Source organism: Pseudorasbora parva, chromosome 6, assembly GCF_024679245.1.
Source record: "Pseudorasbora parva isolate DD20220531a chromosome 6, ASM2467924v1, whole genome shotgun sequence".
Taxonomy (NCBI): domain Eukaryota; kingdom Metazoa; phylum Chordata; class Actinopteri; order Cypriniformes; family Gobionidae; genus Pseudorasbora; species Pseudorasbora parva.
The window spans coordinates 22,835,493-22,856,274 of record NC_090177.1 but is presented as its reverse complement, the minus strand read 5'-3'; the positions used below and the strand labels follow the sequence as shown (position 1 = coordinate 22,856,274).

General features: G+C 37.9%; 1 protein-coding gene across 2 annotated transcripts in view; it reads right to left on the bottom strand.

Annotated features, from left to right (window-relative positions):
• noc2l (NOC2-like nucleolar associated transcriptional repressor) overlaps positions 1–20,714 on the bottom strand; it is a 41,005-nt gene extending 20,291 nt beyond the window's left edge. For both annotated transcript variants that reach the window (XM_067446253.1, XM_067446254.1), the window contains exons 1-14: positions 20,633–20,714; positions 19,654–19,782; positions 19,304–19,499; positions 19,041–19,169; positions 14,710–14,824; positions 14,525–14,618; positions 14,358–14,436; positions 14,140–14,250; positions 13,894–14,007; positions 10,897–11,085; positions 10,439–10,578; positions 9,749–9,860; positions 4,290–4,403; positions 293–394 (exon numbers count right to left, since the gene is read on the bottom strand). In XM_067446253.1, the coding sequence (XP_067302354.1) occupies positions 293–394; positions 4,290–4,403; positions 9,749–9,860; positions 10,439–10,578; positions 10,897–11,085; positions 13,894–14,007; positions 14,140–14,250; positions 14,358–14,436; positions 14,525–14,618; positions 14,710–14,824; positions 19,041–19,169; positions 19,304–19,499; positions 19,654–19,782; positions 20,633–20,652 (1,644 nt within the window). In that variant the 5' untranslated portion in view covers positions 20,653–20,714. The remainder of the gene's footprint in view (positions 1–292; positions 395–4,289; positions 4,404–9,748; positions 9,861–10,438; positions 10,579–10,896; positions 11,086–13,893; positions 14,008–14,139; positions 14,251–14,357; positions 14,437–14,524; positions 14,619–14,709; positions 14,825–19,040; positions 19,170–19,303; positions 19,500–19,653; positions 19,783–20,632) is intronic.
• Between the last annotated feature and the right edge of the window lie 68 nt (positions 20,715–20,782).

The following is a 20,782-nucleotide window of genomic DNA, read 5'->3' as shown; positions in this document are numbered from 1 at the left end:
GGAGGGGGGTGTTTATGTGCTGTGTTAGTGTGAACACTGCAGTGTATGTGTATCGGGATGTGTATGTTGGGGTGTGAGGACTAAAGATGCTGAACCAAAGCCTTTGAATGGGGTTTGTGTGTGATCTGGACTGACTGGGCATCCCAGGCAAAAAAAATGAGAACCATTAAATATAACTGGTGTACAAGCTTCATAACTACCACTTATTTAAGGCTTGCTGCTGATTTAGTAACTGTTAGAAAGAGAAGTGAATGAGTGAAAGCATTTGTCTAAATATGGTGAGAAACAGTACCTGAATGATAGTGGGCAGAGCAAGCTCAGGAAAGCCAATGGTGCAGGCCTGAGTGTGGAAGTACTCCAAAATTAGGTCATACAACTGCTCCACCAGACCATCCTGGAACAGTGAAAACACACAGACCTTCAAAACTCAACACATAGAACGCATTCTCAGGCCAGAAACATACTACGCGAAACGAATTAGCTGGAATTAGGATGGATTACCGGTAGTTACATGTTTGTGACAGTAGGGAACAGGGGCGGTTTTTAAACACATTTGATCCATCATGGTCATTTTTGGCCTATTGGCCAGAGTGAGCCCTGATCGGCCTTGCCGCAGTGGAAATTGAATTCTATGCCCACCCAGAGTGACTAAGTGGGCCAAAAAATGGTCTGAAGAGGAGGGGGTCCATCCACTTTCCTCATTATTTTAAGAGGGGGGGAATGCAGTTTCATGCATACTGAGCTTTTTACACTGTTAAAGACTTGGATTCCCATCCTAAACATGGACAAAGTTTCAAAAACTAATGTTGGACGTTTGATGGAGTATTTGTGTGTCAAAAATACTCCTTCCGGTTTCTCACAAGTTTCGGAGATTTTTTTCGAGTATGGGTCGGCTTGACGTGAACAGAGCGGAAGGTCATTGTATGGGCCGCACGGGCTCTTCTCCCGGTAGGGTGCGCGCGCGTGACTAGAGCTAGAGAGGAAATGCACGCCCATAAACACTTCTCGCAAGGTGCAGATCCAGTCGTCCATGAACACGTGTCGTTATAGTCCGCGCTCCACTTTATTCCTATGAGTGACGTCGAGCGACTTCAACGCTTCAGCACAGCAATCCGGGAAGGCAGCGCTGCATTTGAACCGATTTGAACGCAGAAATGACGGGAAGCTTCACAACATCGCGGATCTCCACGGTCAATGATGTCACAGGACTTCACAAAAATCATACCAAAAAAGTGTGTTTTTGACGGAGCGGTCATGAGATTGACTGAAACTGAGTGTCACCCCCCCTTTAATGTATATCTAACCCTAAAAATATATATTTTTTTAAATAATAGCCTAGTGTCCTTGAGGAGGTTGCATACAAGAAAAAAAAAGTGTCTCTGAGTCAATCAGTTTCCCTACATAGAAATGCCCCTCCACCCCCCACCCCACAAAGTATTCACACCTCTACTCATCACATAGCATAAAAGCATCCACACTAATCCAAAACCGGTTTAGGGCAGGGATCGGACCTAAATCCTTTGCCCTACCTACAATTCACAGCCTTCACAAACACATTCCTCCACAATGGAAACGGGAAAACCCTGCTTGTAACTGCCCTTACTAGTCGGGAAATATTTAAGATTTAGTAAGTCAGACAGAGATCCCAGACAGCAAGGGTGGAGCGGCGTCTCGGGGGGCCTGTGGCTGCGGTGTCTTGGCCTGGGTGTATGTACTGGAAAGCTTCCCTGTGCCAACCAGGAGAGCAGGATAATCCCTGCAGCTTGTGTGGCAATCCTCTTGGCAGCGACACGGCGCACGGCGCTTTAGCCTGTGTAGCAGCGTGTTCGGGCTTTCATCTCCTAACCTCAATCCAGTTACAGCCAGTCAGCATGAACACATGACAGGCTCTCAGCCCAAGAGGAGGGGCCATCTATATATCCAGTCCCTTATCTGATGCATTTAAGTGATTGTTTTTAGTTTCATTTTAATGTCTCTTTGCTCATTAATTAAAATGTATAATGCAGTTATGGTTACATACCAATTTTATTTTAAGAAATTAATATTTTTAATATTCATTTTAAATTTTATAGTTAATAGTAAATTGATCAAAAGTGACAGTAAAAACATTTAATTTTCAAAAGATTTCTATTTCAAATAAATGCTGTTACTTTGAATATCACTGTCAAAATCATTGTTTCCAAAAAAATATTAATCATTTAAAGGGGTACTTTTCTGGCAAAATGGGATTTCCATAAAACACGAGAGCCTATAAAGTTGAAAGCCAGATTTTTAGTTTTTAATTGGCACTACCTGACTAAAGAAAACTGTTGCCTTCCTTTTTGCCAAAAAAACTTCAACACCTATAATGCAATGGGCATGTTGCCGTCCCAGTCTGCCATGGACACTCTTACCAGAGATGAATATTGGCTTTCGAAGTAGGAAGTACTTCTTTAGTAGGAAGCAAACATTTAGTCATCCTGTTACCGTGTATTGTTTTCTGGTGCAAGAATCCAAAGAGTAAACGTTTAGCGGCAGAGTTACTTTTGTAATATTATAATAAAATATAATAATTTTACAGTTTTTTGATCAAATAAATGCAGCCTTTATGAGCATAACAGATTTCTTTCAAAAATATTTTTTTAAAAGTAGTATACGGTATTTAAAGATTAACAATACATTTCAAAACAATTTGATTAGGACAACAACAAAAAAACAAGGAATATGCATTTATTTTTAAGTTCTGTAGTGAACGTGTTTGCTTCTTTAAAGGGGGGGTGAAACACTGAGTTTCAGTCAATCTCATGTCAATCTTGAGTACCTATAGAGTAGTATTGCATCCTTCATATCTCCGAAAAGTCTTTAGTTTTATTATATTTATAAAAGAAAGATATAAATAGGCTGTACAGAGTCTTTCCGGCAAAAACAGAGCGGATGGAGGCTATTGCATTGAGAGCGTCTGAAAGCTGTGACATTCTCAAGCGTGGAAAAGAAAACGTTACCCTAATAACCCATGGCTATCAATCAGATTCAACTAATACATACATGATCCAGAATCAGTAAATTGATAAATTGAACAGGAGCAGCAGCAACAGCAGGACGTCCGTCTCTGTGGTATGTACTGTATTTAGTGGGCTGTCAACATTTGTGTGTGTTTACTCGTGGTTTATGATGACATGATTTGGTTTATGGACTATTGTATGCGACTAAACCTTAGCAGTAGCAAGCAAAACGGTTTTGCACGTCAGACTAGTGTAACGTTATACATAGAACAAAAATGGAGTAACCGTTAGCGCATTTGAATGAAGAAGCACGCTTTGTGAGAACGCTAGGTTTATGTTTGGGTGTTTTTACAATAAACAAACTGACACCTATAGCTGTCAGCTAAACAAATGTATTTAAACACACATCATGGATCGCATGCTCCACTGATAAATTAACTATAAACGATCGTGTTGTTTACTGATGTTTACTTACGTGACGATAGCCAACAACACAGACATTTGAATCTGTTTTACTCACTGCCTGCTTCCAAAGCACGACCGTGAACCTTTATCGCTAGGACCGCTCAGTCAAAAACACACTTCTTTGTTAACTGTTGATTTCGTGAAGTCCTGTGATAGCAGTGATCGTGGAGATCCACTTTTGCGACACGACTGAAGCGTGATGTTTTCTGCGTTCAAATCGGTTCAAATGCAGCTTCCCGGAATGCTGTGCTGAAGCATAGAAGTCGCTTGACGTCACCCATAGGAATAAAGTGGAGCGCGGCGCCACAGAAGTGTTGCACGGACAAGTGGATCTCCACCTTGAGAGCAGTGTTTATGGGCATGCATTTGCTCTCTCGCTCTGGTCACGCGCACCCTTCCGGGAGAAGAGCCCGTACGGCCCATACAAGGACATTCCGACCCGTTGACGTCAAGCAGACCCATACTCGAAAAAACTCTCCGAAACGTGTGAGAAACCAGGAGTATTTTTGACACAGAAATACTCCATCAAACGTCCAACATTAGTTTTTGAAACTTTGTCTGTTTAGGATGGGAATCCAAGTCTTTAACAGTGTAAAAAGCTCAGTATGCATGAAACAGCATTTCTCACCCCCCCCCCCCCCCCCCATAAATTTTGATTTTTAAATGATTGTTTGGCTGATTCATTATTTAACAAATCGCACAAAACACCAATAAATGAAAACATTTTCATCTCACATTGCTATCATATACATTTTAGTACAAACGATCCCTATAAAAAAAACTAGTAAAAAAATTGAAGAATGTATAAAGGTCTAAAATTCAAAGATGTACAGGATATGTCACCTTATAAGCCTTCTCTTGTAGATTGGTCTTGCTGAGTTTGAGAATCACTGCAAAATTAATGGGCTTTACACTCATGCGGCCTGGTTTCTTATTGAAGTCTTCCTGCTGGAGGATCTGAGGGGTAGAGTGAACAAACAGATACATCAGAACACTGCATCACAGACATACGTGCACAGAAACACACAATGAAGGCTATAGTAGAAACCCACTGATTATTCAGACAAACACAAACTAGAAAATGACTCAAGGGCTTATAGTATCTTATAGTATAAAATGTAACTCAGGTGTACAGACGAGTGTTGGAGAAGCCACTCTGAAGCAAACTACAGCTTCCTGAGCAGTAAGTTAATCAAAGTAGTTAAAGGTGCAATAGGTGATTCCCTACAGAAACATTTTTAGTTATGCTGATAGCAATCACTATAGCCCCTTTCACACTGCACGTCGGACCCGCAATATTCCCGGAACATTGCCGGGTAGCTTTCTGTGTGAAAGCAACCACGTCCCGGGATTGATTACCGAATTCGACCCGGGTCGGGGACCTAGTAACATTGCGGTATTCGACCCGGGACGAGCGTTGTCTGAACAAAAGCCGAAACTAATGCCGCAACGTGTACATAGTTATCGTGCGACTCCTAGAGCTTGTTTTTTCAATAATACAACCCTGCAGTGCCAGAAGAGCTAGTCTGTGTTTTAAACGCAGAGAGTGTTCGTATTCAAAAGAAACTAAAATTAAACAAGCAGAAATGTGTTGCAAACTGGACACAAGTCAAGATCACGGAGCTCCTTACTATCCGCGCTGAAGCTGAGATCGCTCGCCATTATACGTCACATCCGGATGTCACGTGTCAACTCGACCCGGGACCGTTAAGCGTTGTGTGTGAAAGCGCACATATTACGGTATTTCGTTGGCAGTGTGAATGGGCAAAATCTAGCGGCCCGGGAACAAATGCCGGGTCGCATTATCCGTGTATTTGCCGGAATCGCAGTGTGAAAGGGGCTTGTGTTAAGCGGTCAACATTTATTTGTATAAATATATATCTTATGTAACGTTTGAATGAAATGACAGCATGCATTTCCTGTCAGTCAGAGTATGTTTGCATACCACTGCGCAGCCTGTTCACGCAGACATCACACGTCATCAGCGCGTTCATGTACGCTGTGCAGACGGAGTGAGAATGGCAGGCACAGTTGTTTAGGTTCATTATTGTAGCACTGTTGCTCACTGTTAGTGCTGGGCAGTATGACCAAAAATGTATATGAAGGTATTTTTCTAAATTATAGAAAATAATTTTGCGGTATATTTTTTCCTATGCATGGCTTGCTGTTAACCACATTCTTTTACTGATTTAGAGAGGAAATAATGCAGTAGATTGACTAGAATGCACTATTTTACTGTCATGAGTGAAAATTGTAGAAAAACTCCACACTGGAGTTTGCAAAGCCCTACAAAATGATGCTGTGGGGAGACAACCAATTAAACAGACCTGCAAAAAACTCATTACAGACTCATGAATATTAAAATATGACCATGGAGAGAAAAACATTTTACCCCTATATAAAAACAAACTGCCAAAACAAAGGACAAACGCGGAAGAACATTTAAAAGGTCTAGGATTTTTCAATATATTTAAGAACACTACAGTCTCTGAATGACACACGTATGTATGTCCTTTAGATTTAATTTGAAAAAGACATGATAAAATATTTACCCATACACGCTGGTAGTTCATTTTTAAAGCATTAGAGTATATAAAATAGGTCCATGAAAAAAAACTTTAACACACTCGCTACACTTTGAATCTGATCTGATATTGTGAGCGCAGTTAATCTCATCATGGCACTTGGCGCAGAAACCGCTCATGCACGTGCCGGGTGAAGTTTTCAATTCTCCGCTGTAATAAAAGACTGAATCTAAAATCGCCCCCTATAAGCATTATTTGAAGGGACAACCATATGTATTTGACTGCAACCATGGTGGTTGTTATTGAGTGCACTCATTCAATCTCACATTGCACCTCAATAATGAGTGTACAGCTGATGTACAAACAATGGCTGTGTGACTTAATGCACTCGTTTTCATTCACTCCTTCAAGCGAACAATATAAGTGGATAACTTAGGGAATAGTGAATGATGCTTCAGTGGGCGATTTCGGGTTCAGCCTTGCGATCTCAGCTGTGCTCTCACAACAGCGCAATAGTGAAAAGGGACCCTCTTAAACAGTTTCCCGCTGTGCCGCATTCCGAACGTTGTTTAAAGCCTCTTTTACCTGTATTGCGGCATCATCAAAATTCATATCATAACAAAAATAAATACCGGTATTCGGTATAAGCCGGTATACTGCCCAGCACTACTCAATGTACTGTAAAGTTTTCTCACCGGTGAATCTGGTCGTCTCGTTTCTAGTCTGTGCGCGCTTGTGTTTTGGAGGACGCGTGGCTTTGGACAGCGATTTGCAGGGAGGGTGGGATCGTATGCTTTCAATGCTAGCAGGCTAATGTTAGCATTTCCCAGATCACCTATTGCACCTTTAAACCCCCTTGTTACAACCTTTGCCAACTACACTGAGGCCAGCTACCACCCGATACATACTGATTACCCGCTTCTTCATTAACTGATCTACAGGAGTAAGTCAAAAGTAAAAGAAGTATTATGAGGAAATTATATGAATGACTACAAAACTTTTTATTATTATTATACAAAAACCTGAAGTACCTGGAAAAAGCTACTGTAGTGTTTAAATTGTAGCCATTTCAGGCCAATGCTTTTTGTTTTGTTTAATAAAACAATGAGCAGATAAGCAGTATTTATATGAAACCTTTCAAACAATATTAAAATTAACAGATACATTTACACTAAATGTTGATTTTCCACTAAATAAAACTAAGTACACCCTACAAGAACTGCAATGACTCAAAATAATGATGAATAATTTTAAAATTTACAAAACCACTCAAAAGATTGCACAATTTATTTAGAAAGAAATTAATACTTCTATTAAGCAAGAATGCATTAAAATATTCCTTTTTTTTAAAGATTGTTTTTATATACATGTTGTTCTTTTGAACGTTCTACTTAAATCCTATTTAATTATTTTTAAATAATATTTGAATGCATTTTTGATCAAATAAATGCAGTCTTGCTGAGCATAATATATTTATTTTAACATTTAAAAAAGTGTTCAAATGAATTAAAATGTATTCAATTTACAATGTTTATTTTATTAATACTATTTTAACTTGTCAATAAAGCTGGAAGGGCAAAAACCTGCTATGTAGCAAAAACGACCTACTGGCTTTTATATTAAACTAGAATTAATACTTTTCGGCATACTTTTTCCACAACTACTGACTGAAACATACCGCCGTGCCTGCAAACAGTCAGGCCGTGTGCTTTGGTACATGGTTGTGACTTTTCGCAAGACTCTGTGCTTCCGCATTTGAAAGTGCTTGACGAGGTCATATAGAACCAGTGAGGTGTGTGTATGTCCTCTTGGACGGCCGGTCTCTACAAACAACGGATGTGGTGTCGCCTGCGGGACACAGGGGGAAGTGGTGGCGCATGGTCCCAACCTGATATGCTTAGGGGCTACTGCAACAGGAAGCTCAAAATCATAGAGCTCTGATAAAATAGAGCGAGAGAGAGAAAGAGCGGGAAAAGAGAAAAATAAAGAGAGATGCCCTACTCTACATCGCTGTACGCCTACTTTTAACACGAGTGCGAAAACAGGAAGTGGACTGCATCACAAATAAACACAGGGAGCAAGAAGGGGGTCGGTGGGAGTCGCCACACTGACAGAGGATGTGGTCTGCGCAACACGTTAGAGCTGAGTGAGAACCACAGACCTCCCTCATACACACACATATACGGACACACACGTACGCTCTTCCCCTCAGGCTTTATCGCAGTATGGTCAGGACTGGTGGGAGATCGCAGCCAAGCAGTGACCACCCCCCCATCCCCCATCCCCCCCTTCCGTTGGTCTCGGCTGCTGTCGCCTCCACGCTTCTATTCTCACAACAGCTGTCACCGCAGGGGCCCACGCCAGCCACACACAAACACACACGTTTTGTCACCCGCCTCACACTGTGGAAAATGTTGACAGTTTGTGACCTCTACTTCTCCCAAAAACGAAGACGCGCAGCGTTCGCATACATTAGGATGCACGTTCATGCAGACCGCACACTCTGATCTCTGTTGTCTTGTCTTTTAGTCTTTAATTAAAAGGTTGACGACCGTTTAGGTAGCTTGACACGTCTTGACTTTTTGTTTTTTTGATTTTCCAATATTGACTAGTTGGTGGGTTTTCTGAAGGACAAATCTGCATAATTAGACTGCACCAGAATAAAATTAGATGTGATATTAGGGAGTGTTCTTATTATACAGGTTTTTTTGTTGAAAATTATACAAATTCCATTTCCTGTTAACAACACTATTTCTGTAATCTGACAGATTTAGAAGTTTGAGGCTGGACTAGGTTTTATCCACCAGGAATTATAGGCCAAATGTGAGTTTGTTTATAAATAGCTACACTACCATTCAAAAGTTAGGTGTTGAAGATTTGTATGCTTACCAACTCTGCAAAAATACAGTAAAAACAGTATTATTGTGAAATATTCTTACAAATTAAAATAACATTTTATAATCATTACTTCAACCTTCAGTGTCACATGATCCTTTAGAAATCATTATAATATTCTGATTTGGTGCTCAAGAAACATTTAATATTTTTGTCAGTGTGAAAACATTTGAGCAGCTTAATATTTCTTTTGCAGGATTCTTTGATGACGTTTAAAAGAACAGAACATATTTGAAATACAAACCGTTTGTACGAATATAAGGTCTACTCTTTGCTGTGCATTTTGATCAATTTAAAAAGTCAGATCTAAATAAAAGCAATAATTCCTTAAAAAATATATTACCGGTCCTAAACTTCTAAATGGTAGTGTATTTTGCTATTGCTTAATGTTATACAATAAGCAGCCCTGCCAGAGTGACATCCGTGGAAAATAAAACGATTTGTCTCAAATTGTGTTGTACTGCCGAAAATGGTGGATTTGATACAAAAAACTACTTTGACAGTAGTACAGTTAAAGGGATGAACTTAGAGTTTACAGCACTCACAATCTATCAGCACGCTTAACCACATCACACTGTTAGTATGATAAAACCCTCTCTGAAACACTGCAGCTCTTAATCTGCTTTAAAAGCAACACGATTACAAATATTAAAGCAAAAAATGCAATTGATTCTTTAGTTGGTAGAAAGGGCAGAGTATGATGAAGTTTTACAGTTAACTTTAAAAAAGCAGGACGATCGTGATGACAAACGGCGTGGGTACAGTTCCCATGCCCAAACCACGTCCACCCACACAGGAACCTGCTTATTCAAGGCAGCCTGGGAGATGCTGTGGAGACATCAGAATGGTGACTGTGATGATGGTGTGATATGCCAGTCTCACCTCCAGCAGGAAGGGCAGGGCGGGCACAAAAGTCTTGGTGCTGCCAGACAGCAGGATGATCGCTCTGACACAATGCAGTCGCAGAGGGTAATACCGGGAGATGGGCACAAGCCTACAGATACACAAACACATTTTTAGTATATACAATTTTATCTTTTCTTAGATCTTGAAGCTGAAGCTGAAGTTCTTGAGCTCAAGCTGACATATTGAAAACTGAAAACTTAACCATGGCTAATGCCGCCACCTGCTGGTAAAAAACAGTCAAGTTCATAACTAACAACGTCATTTAAAGGAGTATTAGTTCTTAGGAGTATTAATCATCTTCACATTATTCCAAACGTTAATGCATTTCTCACTTCACTGTCAAGCTCTAAAAATAACAAAAAAGCATCATCAAACTGCTTCATTTGACTTGTGTACTTTATTTAAAGACTTTTAAAACAATACGAAAGCTTTGTGAGGAACAGATCAAAATTTAGGTTTCTACTAACTGAAGATATTCATATTCAATACTCAGGGGCACATGGACTACTCTGACTTTTTTTGTCATTTTTGGAGCGTGGCAGAATATGGTCATATTCACTATTTTATTTGTGGGTGAAATAGCTCTGTAAAGAGAGAGCATTTTATGAAAAACAAATAAAAGTCAAAAGGATTTAAAAAATTAAATTCTAAATTAATCAATCATACTTGATGCATCCGATGATAACTTGACACAGTGGGTAGATCAATGGCTCCAAAACCTCACTGGGGTAAATGGTGCTCAACACACGACACCACAAATACAGACAGTGCACATACTGCCAGTTATACACAGACTGAAATGTCTCCTGAAGACAGAAAAATACGGATCAATATGAAGCTGACAGCAGCAAATAAGAAATTAATTTAACTGTAAAAAGTGGGTGACTTAGAGATTGCTAGAACAACAACTATCAAAGCTAAACAGCTATTTAAAAATGTTAACGGAAAAGGGAAAAAGTCTTGGGATAACAAACACTAATGAATCATTCACAATAAAATAAAGATTGAAAAAAGTAAATATGGTCCATTTTAATTTAATGCTTTGATGTTTCATGTGATTTGAATGTTAACTTCAAATAGTAATTTTGTCCAGCACAGAAGAAAAGGCAGTCAAGGCTAAATACCTTCTTCTTTAAGTTCATTGCATTCCTGAGGTGGATGGCTAGCTGACGGATGTAAATAAAGCCGTGCTGGTAGGACACCTGTGTGTCCAGAGAGTACATCTCAGAGAGAGTCCGCTGCATGAAATTAATCATGGGAAGAGTGTTGGGTGACGTGAACTTGCAGTTCTTTACATAGGCGATGTACATTTGCTGCAAACAGAAATCTCACCGTTAATAATGAACCATTGCATATTCACATGCATTTCATCATTACAAAATGTACAAATGTATCAGATGATTAGTTTGTTTTTTCCCTAATATACACTACTGTTCAGTTTGGGGTCAGTACAATTTTTTTTAAAGAAATTATTTTATTCAGCAAGGACACATTCGACTGATCTAAATAGTAGTGTATATAAGTGAAGATTTATATTTTAAATGTTGTTCTTTTTGAGTTTTGTATTCATCAAAAAAAACAGACAATTTGGGTCAGGTTTTCCACTAACATAAGCAGCATAACAGTTTTAAACATTGATAATATAAGTAAAAAATAATAAAAATAATAATAAAAAAATAAAAAATAAAAATAAAATAAATAAATATATACACCTACTTACAGCTCTTACAGGTTGTTATATATATAACTAACAACCTGTAAGGGCTGTAAGAAGTCTCAGTTAATTAGCACAGTACACAGTTTATATATATATATATATGTGTGTGTGTGTGTGTGTGTGTGTGTGTGTGTGTGTGTGTGTGTGTGTGTGTGTGTGTGTGTGTGGTCAATAAATTAAAAACATTAAATAAATCACATTTTGTCTTTAATTAATCACAATCACACGACTAAATAAAGATTAATATTATTAGAATTTAATAATTTCACATTTAATCTCCAAATTAATGAAGAAACAACAGACAGTATGGACTGTAGTATTTTTAAATATTTGATCTAACAGGTAGGAAATTTAATAAAGTTCAAACACTTCAGTCTTCACTTCATAAATTATAAATTAAATATTGAATTAATCCTTATTAAAACTACGAATGTTCAGTCAAGAGCAGTAAATGATTTTCTCATTGTCTTTTGTTCTTTAGTTAACATTAATGACAGAAATCACAGCAGCAGGTTTATTAGGCTGCTGTCACTTTTAGAACTGAGGCACACGAATACGGACCTAACATGCATCCAATTTCCCCTTTGCGTTATTTTTCACACATTTAAGACTGTGCTAACGAGGATACTTAAAGTTAGGGGGTGTTAGCCGCGTTTTAAAGCCTTGCCGGTTAAATATTTCATTTGCATGCGCATGCATGTTTTACCCCAGTATGTTTCTTCTGTGAGTCTATATTGCTGCTCACTTGTTTTGATTTCTCCATGAATGTCTCTTACAAAGAGACAGGCAGCGCGAGACTCAATGCGACTTGTTAACGTACCAGAGGCAGAGATACACTCATCAATCGCTGTTTACATTGAATATAATGAAAACAACAACAAAAATTATCTGAATCACTCTCACGTTTCTGGTTATTTTAATATTTTATTTGTCCAGTCTGGAAAGTAAATATCTCTTTCATTTGTCCCAGACAAAGAATGTCAAGCCATTGGCTTACAGACAGCCCTGTATTCTCTTGTGACCAATGGTTTGTCTGTAACTTCTTTCAACATAATAATAAATAACTAAGTTAATGCACGACAAAATAATTGTCGGCGTTAATTAATAACTTGCCCAGCCCTAATATATATATATATATATATATATATATATATATATATATATATATATATATATATATATGGGCGATATGGCCCAAAAAAAATATCACGATATAATTTTCCATATCAGTCGATATTGATAAATATCACGATAAATGTAACATATTTATTACTTTAAAAGTTAAAGCCATATTTTTGCTCCTGAAGAGAAGATGTAGAAAACAGTTAACTGTGGTTTAAACTACCATTTATTGTCAAAACATGACAAACACTTCCCAACAGGTGAACAATTTATTAAAACTGAGGTAGATTTATTTATTAAAATATTAATTGTGGCAAGCATTTTTTTTACTCTACACTGTATATCAATAATATCATCACCTTCTTCTTTAAGGAAGGTATTCTCTTTTGATACATGCGGTGCTGGCTGAGTCATTAATACATCACCGAAGACAAACAATTATGATAACGATGCAAGTCCGATGTTTTAGTTATTATAGTTTGGTAACGTTAGCTTGCAAGTCACACACTACAACTAACAAGGTAATAAGCCTGCTGTGCGTGAATGTAGTTTATAGATTTACCGCTGTGTTGGGCTAAATGTTATATGAAAGAGCTTCGAAGAAGCATGATAATAAATTCCGCGTGGTGAACCTGTGATAAGCAGCCCACGCACGTCGCTCTGTTTTATGTCGGATGGGATCGCCAAAATATCTCCAAACCACTGAAGTTGAGCGAACTATCTTGTCAAAGATATCTGTGTCCTCCAAGCTGGTCGTGAGTGCTGCATTTTCTTCACTATTGCTCATTTTTATCGCTCCACTTCACTCCAATCCTCCAAGCCTGTCAGCCACTGACTGTAAACAACAGCGCAAGCAGCAAGCAGACGCCCGGTCTGCAGTACGCATGCACAGCATTACGCATAGCGCGTAAGCATTATATCGAGAATTTATCAAACTGTTCTTATCGTTTTATCGAGGAAAATGATATCGTGATAATTATCATTATCGTATAATCTCCCAGCCCGATATATATATATATATATATATATATATATATATATATATATATATATATATATATATATATATATACACACACACACACACATAAAATTACATTACAATACATTATTTTTGTTAACTCATTCTTTAGCTGCTTTTTTGTTTTTTGAGAAAAAAAAAGTAAGATATGACAGTACCACTGCAATGCACATTACGGTCATGCAGATTTAGTGCAAAAGGTAAAAATAAAAATAAATAAAAATCAGGTAAAAAATAAAATAAATGTGCTGTAGAACGTACCTTAAGAACAGAGTCTAGGTGGATTTCCTGTTTGTGCCGGCAGATTTTGTTGAGAGCTAGAAAGGCCAGGACCCTCACAGTCTCCTCCCCTGTGCTCCAATGTTTGATCAGGCTCTAGTGTCAAAAATGAAAAACACCACAGATGCTGAACTTTACTATTTGATTTTAAAGCATCACATCCATCTCAGTGCACTGAGCAGCACCATGTTGATTTTTAAGTTGGTGTCATCTATTTGCTGCGCTTACTTTGAGAAAGATCCTGCACTGTTTTGGCAGACATAGGTAGTACGGCACCATCTGGTTGGCGTGACGGAGTACTGCAGCTATGACTGTGGACTGGGTTAAACTGGAGAGGAGCTGAGGAAGAAAAAAAAGACCAACACATCACTTAATTTTAGCACTAAGATTCAAGGACTGGAAAATTTATGAAGATTTTGTGGTGGGAAACTGAAAAAGAAACCTACCTGAACAACACCAGCGACATACATCTTAATATCAATCTGATTTTTCTGCCACCTGGGACTTGAGGATGGGAGTGTAAATCTGAAAATACAGATGAAAACAATGTTTTATGAAGAAATCTGACAGATTAAAATGTCCATCTATACAGCAGGAGGAGCAGGGCTGTTACTTCTTCTGGTCTTTCTCTGGAGCTTTGAGCTTCAGCATTTTGTTCAGAGCTGAATGCATGTCCTTTATACAGAACAGGACGAGGGAATTGAACACTGTAAATGGGAAACAGATAGAGGCTTGTCAGTGAGCACAGTAAGCATACTCGTTCTGTAAGAGAGTACCCTAAATAAGACGGTTAGTTACCCGTGCTGTCTGAGATGGTATATCGACACAGCTCCTCGGAGTCACCCTTCGTTGTAGCCACAGCAGCCTTGAAGGCTTGTGTGATGTCCCTAATCAAACTCGGTGAGGGTTCTTTCTGGAAACAAAAAAGAAGAAAAGAGCCATGAATCAAACCAGCTCCCAGATGAACATCAACATTACAAACTTCCGCCCATACTTCCCTTTTAAATATGGATATTTTTCTTACACAGACGCACCGCTTCGTTTCAAAAGACCTTTATTAACCCCCTGGAGATGCGTGGAGCAGTTATATGATGGAAAGATGCATCTGTATAAACTTCAGAAGCAATACAACTATTTACTGCCATTATAAAGCTTGGAAGAGCCAGGATATTTTTTTTTATATAACTCGAGATATTATTTGCCTGAAAGAAGAATGCAATTTATACCTAGGATGGCTTGAGGGTAGGGATGGGTATCGTTAAGGTTTTAACGGTATTACTACTCTTATCGATACTGCTTATCGGTCCGGTACTTTAACGGTATTCTTATCGGTACTTTTTGAGATATATATATATATATATATATATATATATATATATATATATATATATATATATATATATATATATATATATATTCTAGTAAACAAATGTAAAATAACACTGCATAGTTTATCATAAAAAGCCTAAATGCTTATCAAAGCTGAAGTTATTCAATCAAGAGCTGTGAGTGATTTTCTCTTTGCATTTGGTTGTTTAATTCGCAGTAATTCGTCAGCATGTTTATTTACACTGCTGCCTCTTTAAGACAGATGTGCAGATCTATAGGCGACTGATAATAAATAGGCAGATGCACTACATTTTTTCCTGACTATATCCATAACGACTATGTCCATTTTAGACACAAACTGTGTTGTGTTTAAGAGACTCTCCAAGCCGGTCATTTTGACATAGATGTGTGTGTTCATTTGATCGTTTAGATGCGAGTGTGAAACCGAAAGTGTAATTTGCTCGTCTCGTTGCGGCTGTTTCAGAGTGCGCGCGCGCCGACTTGGGAACAATCTCTTGCGGACATTTTTGTGGTTTTAATCGCTCTTTTTAAGCGTGTCCCACAACCAACAGTAGCTAGACTGTATTTTACAACAATCACTGATCGTGCTGATTCTGTCATTACGTTTGAGTTTTAGGGAGAAATGGCAGCGTTGCTGCAAAGGGAATTAAGTTGCGCTAGACATATTTTTATAATCTTTGGAAGCCAAAATCTAAAATAAAATCAGACTATCACAGATCTAAAGTGTAACCAGGCTATGTTTGAATGTTTAGTTCTGTCCTCGGCTGTCGTTTGTGCCTCTCTCTCTCTCTCTCTCTCTCTCCCTCTCGTCACGTGTATTTTCAAAAGTACCGACAGCAGAACCGATAACGTCCGAGCTTATCGATAAAACGGTCTTTCAAAATGTACCCCCAGTGCCCGTTTAATACCGGTTTTCGGTACCCATCCCTACTTGAGGGTGAGTAAATCATGGGCTTCATTTTTACAATTACTCCCCTAAATGTCATTCCAAACCCTTCGGAACACAAATTAAGATATTTTTGATAAAATCTGAGAGCTCTCTGACCCCTCCATAGAAAGCAATTTAATGAACACTTCCAGGCCTACAGTGGCTGTAGTTAGATGGACTTTGTCTCGACTGTATACTATCTCGACTGTATACTATACAGTTCACTTAAAGGTCCCATGCCATGAAATTCTTATTTTATGAGGTTTTTCAACATTAAAATGAGTTCCCCTAGCCTGAATGTTGTCCCCAAGTCGCTAGAAATTTTGATCAGTATAAAACGAGTTCAGGCTGTCTTTCTCAGCCTTTGAGAAAATGAGAGCTCAGACGAGCTGATCTTGAATTCTCCTGTTATGATGTCATACCAGGAAAGGTTACCACCCCTTCCTCTGCTTTGCCCGCCCAGAGAATTAGTAGAAAAAGGAGTCAGTTTATCAGTGGATGTCAGCAGCACAGGCTTTACCATACGGATTCAACAGTACCACCCCAAACAGTGAGTAACAGTGTTCGTTAATGCCTGATCTGGGATCAGTGAGTTCTGATGTGTAGCTAATCATTCAAGTTCACACAGACTTTCTTTCTAAATCGTTTAATACTGTCAGTCCTGCAGCTGGCCGTCTTGATGCATCAGTGAATCAAGCCAGTCAGTGACTAAAACCATCAACTTCACATCATTTCTGTTAGCAGCATGAAACAAATCTGTTATTTAAATGATTAAACTACAGAGAGCAATCAAAGAACACTTTATAATGTTCGGATCGGTCAGTCACCCGTTTTGAATGGCGCTGCTCATTATGCTCAACAGAAGCTCTTACTCTATTCATGTCGATGTCGTGTTTGTTGTTAGCTGTGGTGAAAGCATTTTGTGAGAAAAATAACATTGCAAAGTTCCCTCGTGTGTATTCAGAGCTCTCAGATACAAACAAAATAAACTCGCACTCTCAAAAACTCGGTACAATAACACTTCCTCAGCAATCTCTCCCCAGCTCAGTCTCTCTCTCTCTCTCTCTCTCTCTCTCTCTCTCTCTCGACTAGCAGCGCTGCAGCTGCTCTGCTCGCCCCTGACTAAACCACGCCCCATCTGCACGTTATCTAATTTTAAATGCAAAGATGTCAGCCAATCACAACAGTGGGCGTTTTCACTGAAGACTCACAGCAGACACGCCTCTTGAAACAGAGCATTCTAAACAGAGGGCTAATATCAGTGTAGAAAAAATGCCTTTTATTTCTAAATTATGTCATGTTTTGATGTAAAAACCATACTATCAATATAAGTACACCCCAGGAGACATTATAAAACAATAAAACAACCCATGCCATGGGACCTTTAAGGCATATACAGACTATGTCTGCTTGGATACTCATCAAGATGGACATGTTGACATACTTCCTGTGTGAGTTTGTCCGTTTAAGCGCAAGACTTGAAAGAGAACTCAATATTCGCTCTCGGATGATGCACAGAGACAGTCCTTATTTGCGTCTTCTTCACGCGGGTGATGACGGCCAAAACGACTGGTCATATTTGAACATACGGATGCACTCGCATGCATTGATCAAAGTTTACAAAGAGGTGAAACAGCTTGGTAGGTTAAGCGAGTATACACGCCACAACTCAAAATGACCTGCATTTGACTGGTGGCGGGTGCTAATTTCCATCCCGGCACACATGCTCCGAGACGATCTCAGACTGAGCAACCCGTTGTTTTTTAATAATTATGGGGATGAAAATAAATACATTCATAAATACTTTATGGAGTCCAAACACTTTTGACAAAGCTTGAACAAAATTTAATACCTCGTAAAATCGTGATTAAGACTTTTTAAAACCTTTTAAGGGTCTTAATTTTCCCAAAATTGATTTATTAACTTTTAATACTTTTTAAGACCCCGCGGACACCCTGTTATAGAAGAAGACTCAGAGCTGACAAAAAGAGGTTGCAAAAAGTATTTCATAAAAGGGTGCCAATAATTATGTCCAATGTGTTTTGGAGAAAAGCATTTACTGCATAATGTGATTTACCCCATCCACCCACCCACAACCACACACACTTTTAAGTAGAGCCTATGCTTATTTTTATTTAATCAAAAACAGTAAAATATTGTGAAATATTATTAAAATGTATATTATGACAAAATAACAGTTTTCTACTTGAATATATTTTAAAATAAAATGTATTCCTGTGATGGGATGGCAAAGCTGAATTTTCAGCATTATTACTCCAGTCGTCAGTGTCACATGGTCTTTTAGAAATCATTTTAATATTCCGATTTGCTGTTCAAGAAAAATGTCTTGTGTGAATGTGAAAACAGCAATGCTGCTAAAAACTGTGATATTTATTTTGATGAGTAGAAAGCTTAAAAAAAACTGTATTTATATGAAATAGAAATCTTTTGTACCATCAATGTCTTTCCTGTTCTTTTGGTAAATGTATCACATCTTTGCTGAATAAAAAAAAACAAAGTGGTTTCTGCTTTTGCCCAAACTTTCATTTCACTGATAACAATTGCTCCCCCTTGTGTCAGTTCCAAAATATACAGCAAGCCATGTCATTTGAAAATTTATATTTTGTGTTTTTTTATGCAGTTAAATTCAGGAACTTTCAGATGTCTAATTTGATATAAACAAAAATATTTTCCATATATCGACTTTAAGCATTGGAAAAAACAGACGAAGGAAAAACCCACAATGGTCAGTTAAGCATCCTCTTTTGACAACGAATGAGAGCTCTTACGGATTCATCTAGACGCTCCTAAAAGAAAACATAGTAAATAAAGCATAAGATAAAAATGTTACCCCGAGTCTAGTTCTCCAGTTCTCAATCATTGCTTCTGTGACTTTGGTAGCTTCTTTAGATGATTTTACTGGTTTCACATCCTTTTCTTCTGATTCCTCCTCCTCCTCATCATCATCAGCAGCAGCATCCTAGTGTCACATAAAAACTGTGTTCATATCACAAACACACATATATATATATATATATATATATATATATATATATATATATATATATATAAAGAAATTATAAATTGTTCAATTTGAAGAACAAAATGGCTGACCTCCAGCTGAGAAGGGAGTTTGTGGTACATCCTTTCCTCTTCATCTTCATCCTCATCTTCAAGACTATCAGAGTCATCAAAGTTCAAGAGCTCCTGGTCATTTTGTTCTAAGTACTTGTAAAATTCTGGGTCTTTGCTTTTGAGAGCTGATAGCTGGTCCTTGTGCTCAGACGCTTTGCCCTGCTTTTTGACAGACCTGTGACATAGTTGATCAAATTTAGACCACTGAAACATGTTATCTAAACAGGTTCATCCCATTCTGACAATACCAAGCATTTCTAACATGTAACAGAGAATCAGAATAAAAACAGACACTAGAATTATCACTCAAATGTGACGGCCACACTTACGTCTTCTGAGGTGTAGGTTTCTTCTTTTTTCCTTTCTCTTGTACTGATTCCTCATCCTCACAATCATCTTCCTCACCAGAATCGAACCCAGATAACATGAACTCATCCACACTGAGATCCTCCAACTTCCTGCACAAATTTAGATGGAACATCAGTAAAGCATTCAAAAAGTTTTTGCTTACAGTATGTTTAGCTAGTTGTATAATAATCATAACATTAAATATAATTTAATTTAAATAAAAACGAAATACATTTTGTTAAATTAGTGTGTTAAAATAAATAACATTTGATGTAATAAATAACATCTAACAGCACAGTACTTTAGTGGGTAAAGATTATGTAAGATAATAGAAACAAAATAGCCAAATAATATAGTACACATATCTAAATTATTACCTTTTCACAGTATTAGTGTGGGCTTTTATACATGAAATTATATAATTGCATTTATATTTTAGGATGGTGATATTTATGTCTTTAACCTGACTTTAATATTCCTCACAAGAGCTGTTCATTTCAAATACTTTTTTCATTTGTCACAGTATGTTTGACAGTAATTCTTAAGAAAAAGTTAATTTTCACAAGATAAACGTTGTTCAAACAACACTTTAGCAAGTACATGTAGCCTTAGTATTCACAAGAAAATTACTATTTCTTCCCTAACACATTTTGGAGCTGATTATGGAGGGGAAAATATAACAATCAGTTAAGACTTAAATATTGTGCATGTGCTGTTATTTCGATCATGTTCTCTCCATTAATGATGAATCATATTGCTGATTTACTGAGAGACTGGTGAGCATTAGTGCATCATCGGTGGCTAAAACTAGCTAGCTATCGTCAAATATCATCAGATAAGTGTCTTATGAAGTATACTGAGCTCTGACAACTCCATCTACAGTTTAGTTAACTATCCTGGAACCCATTCAATACTATGCTATAAAATATACGAGGTTAAATAGCTAAGAATGAGACATACCTCTTGTTTTTCCCTGCCATGCTGGTTAAGAAACGTGCAAAGGGACGCAATACCCACAATGCACCGTGTTCAGCTGAGTTGATCTTTTGTTTAACGTTGCGTTAAATGCGCAAAAACTCACAAAACTCACAGGACATTATGGCCTGCTTA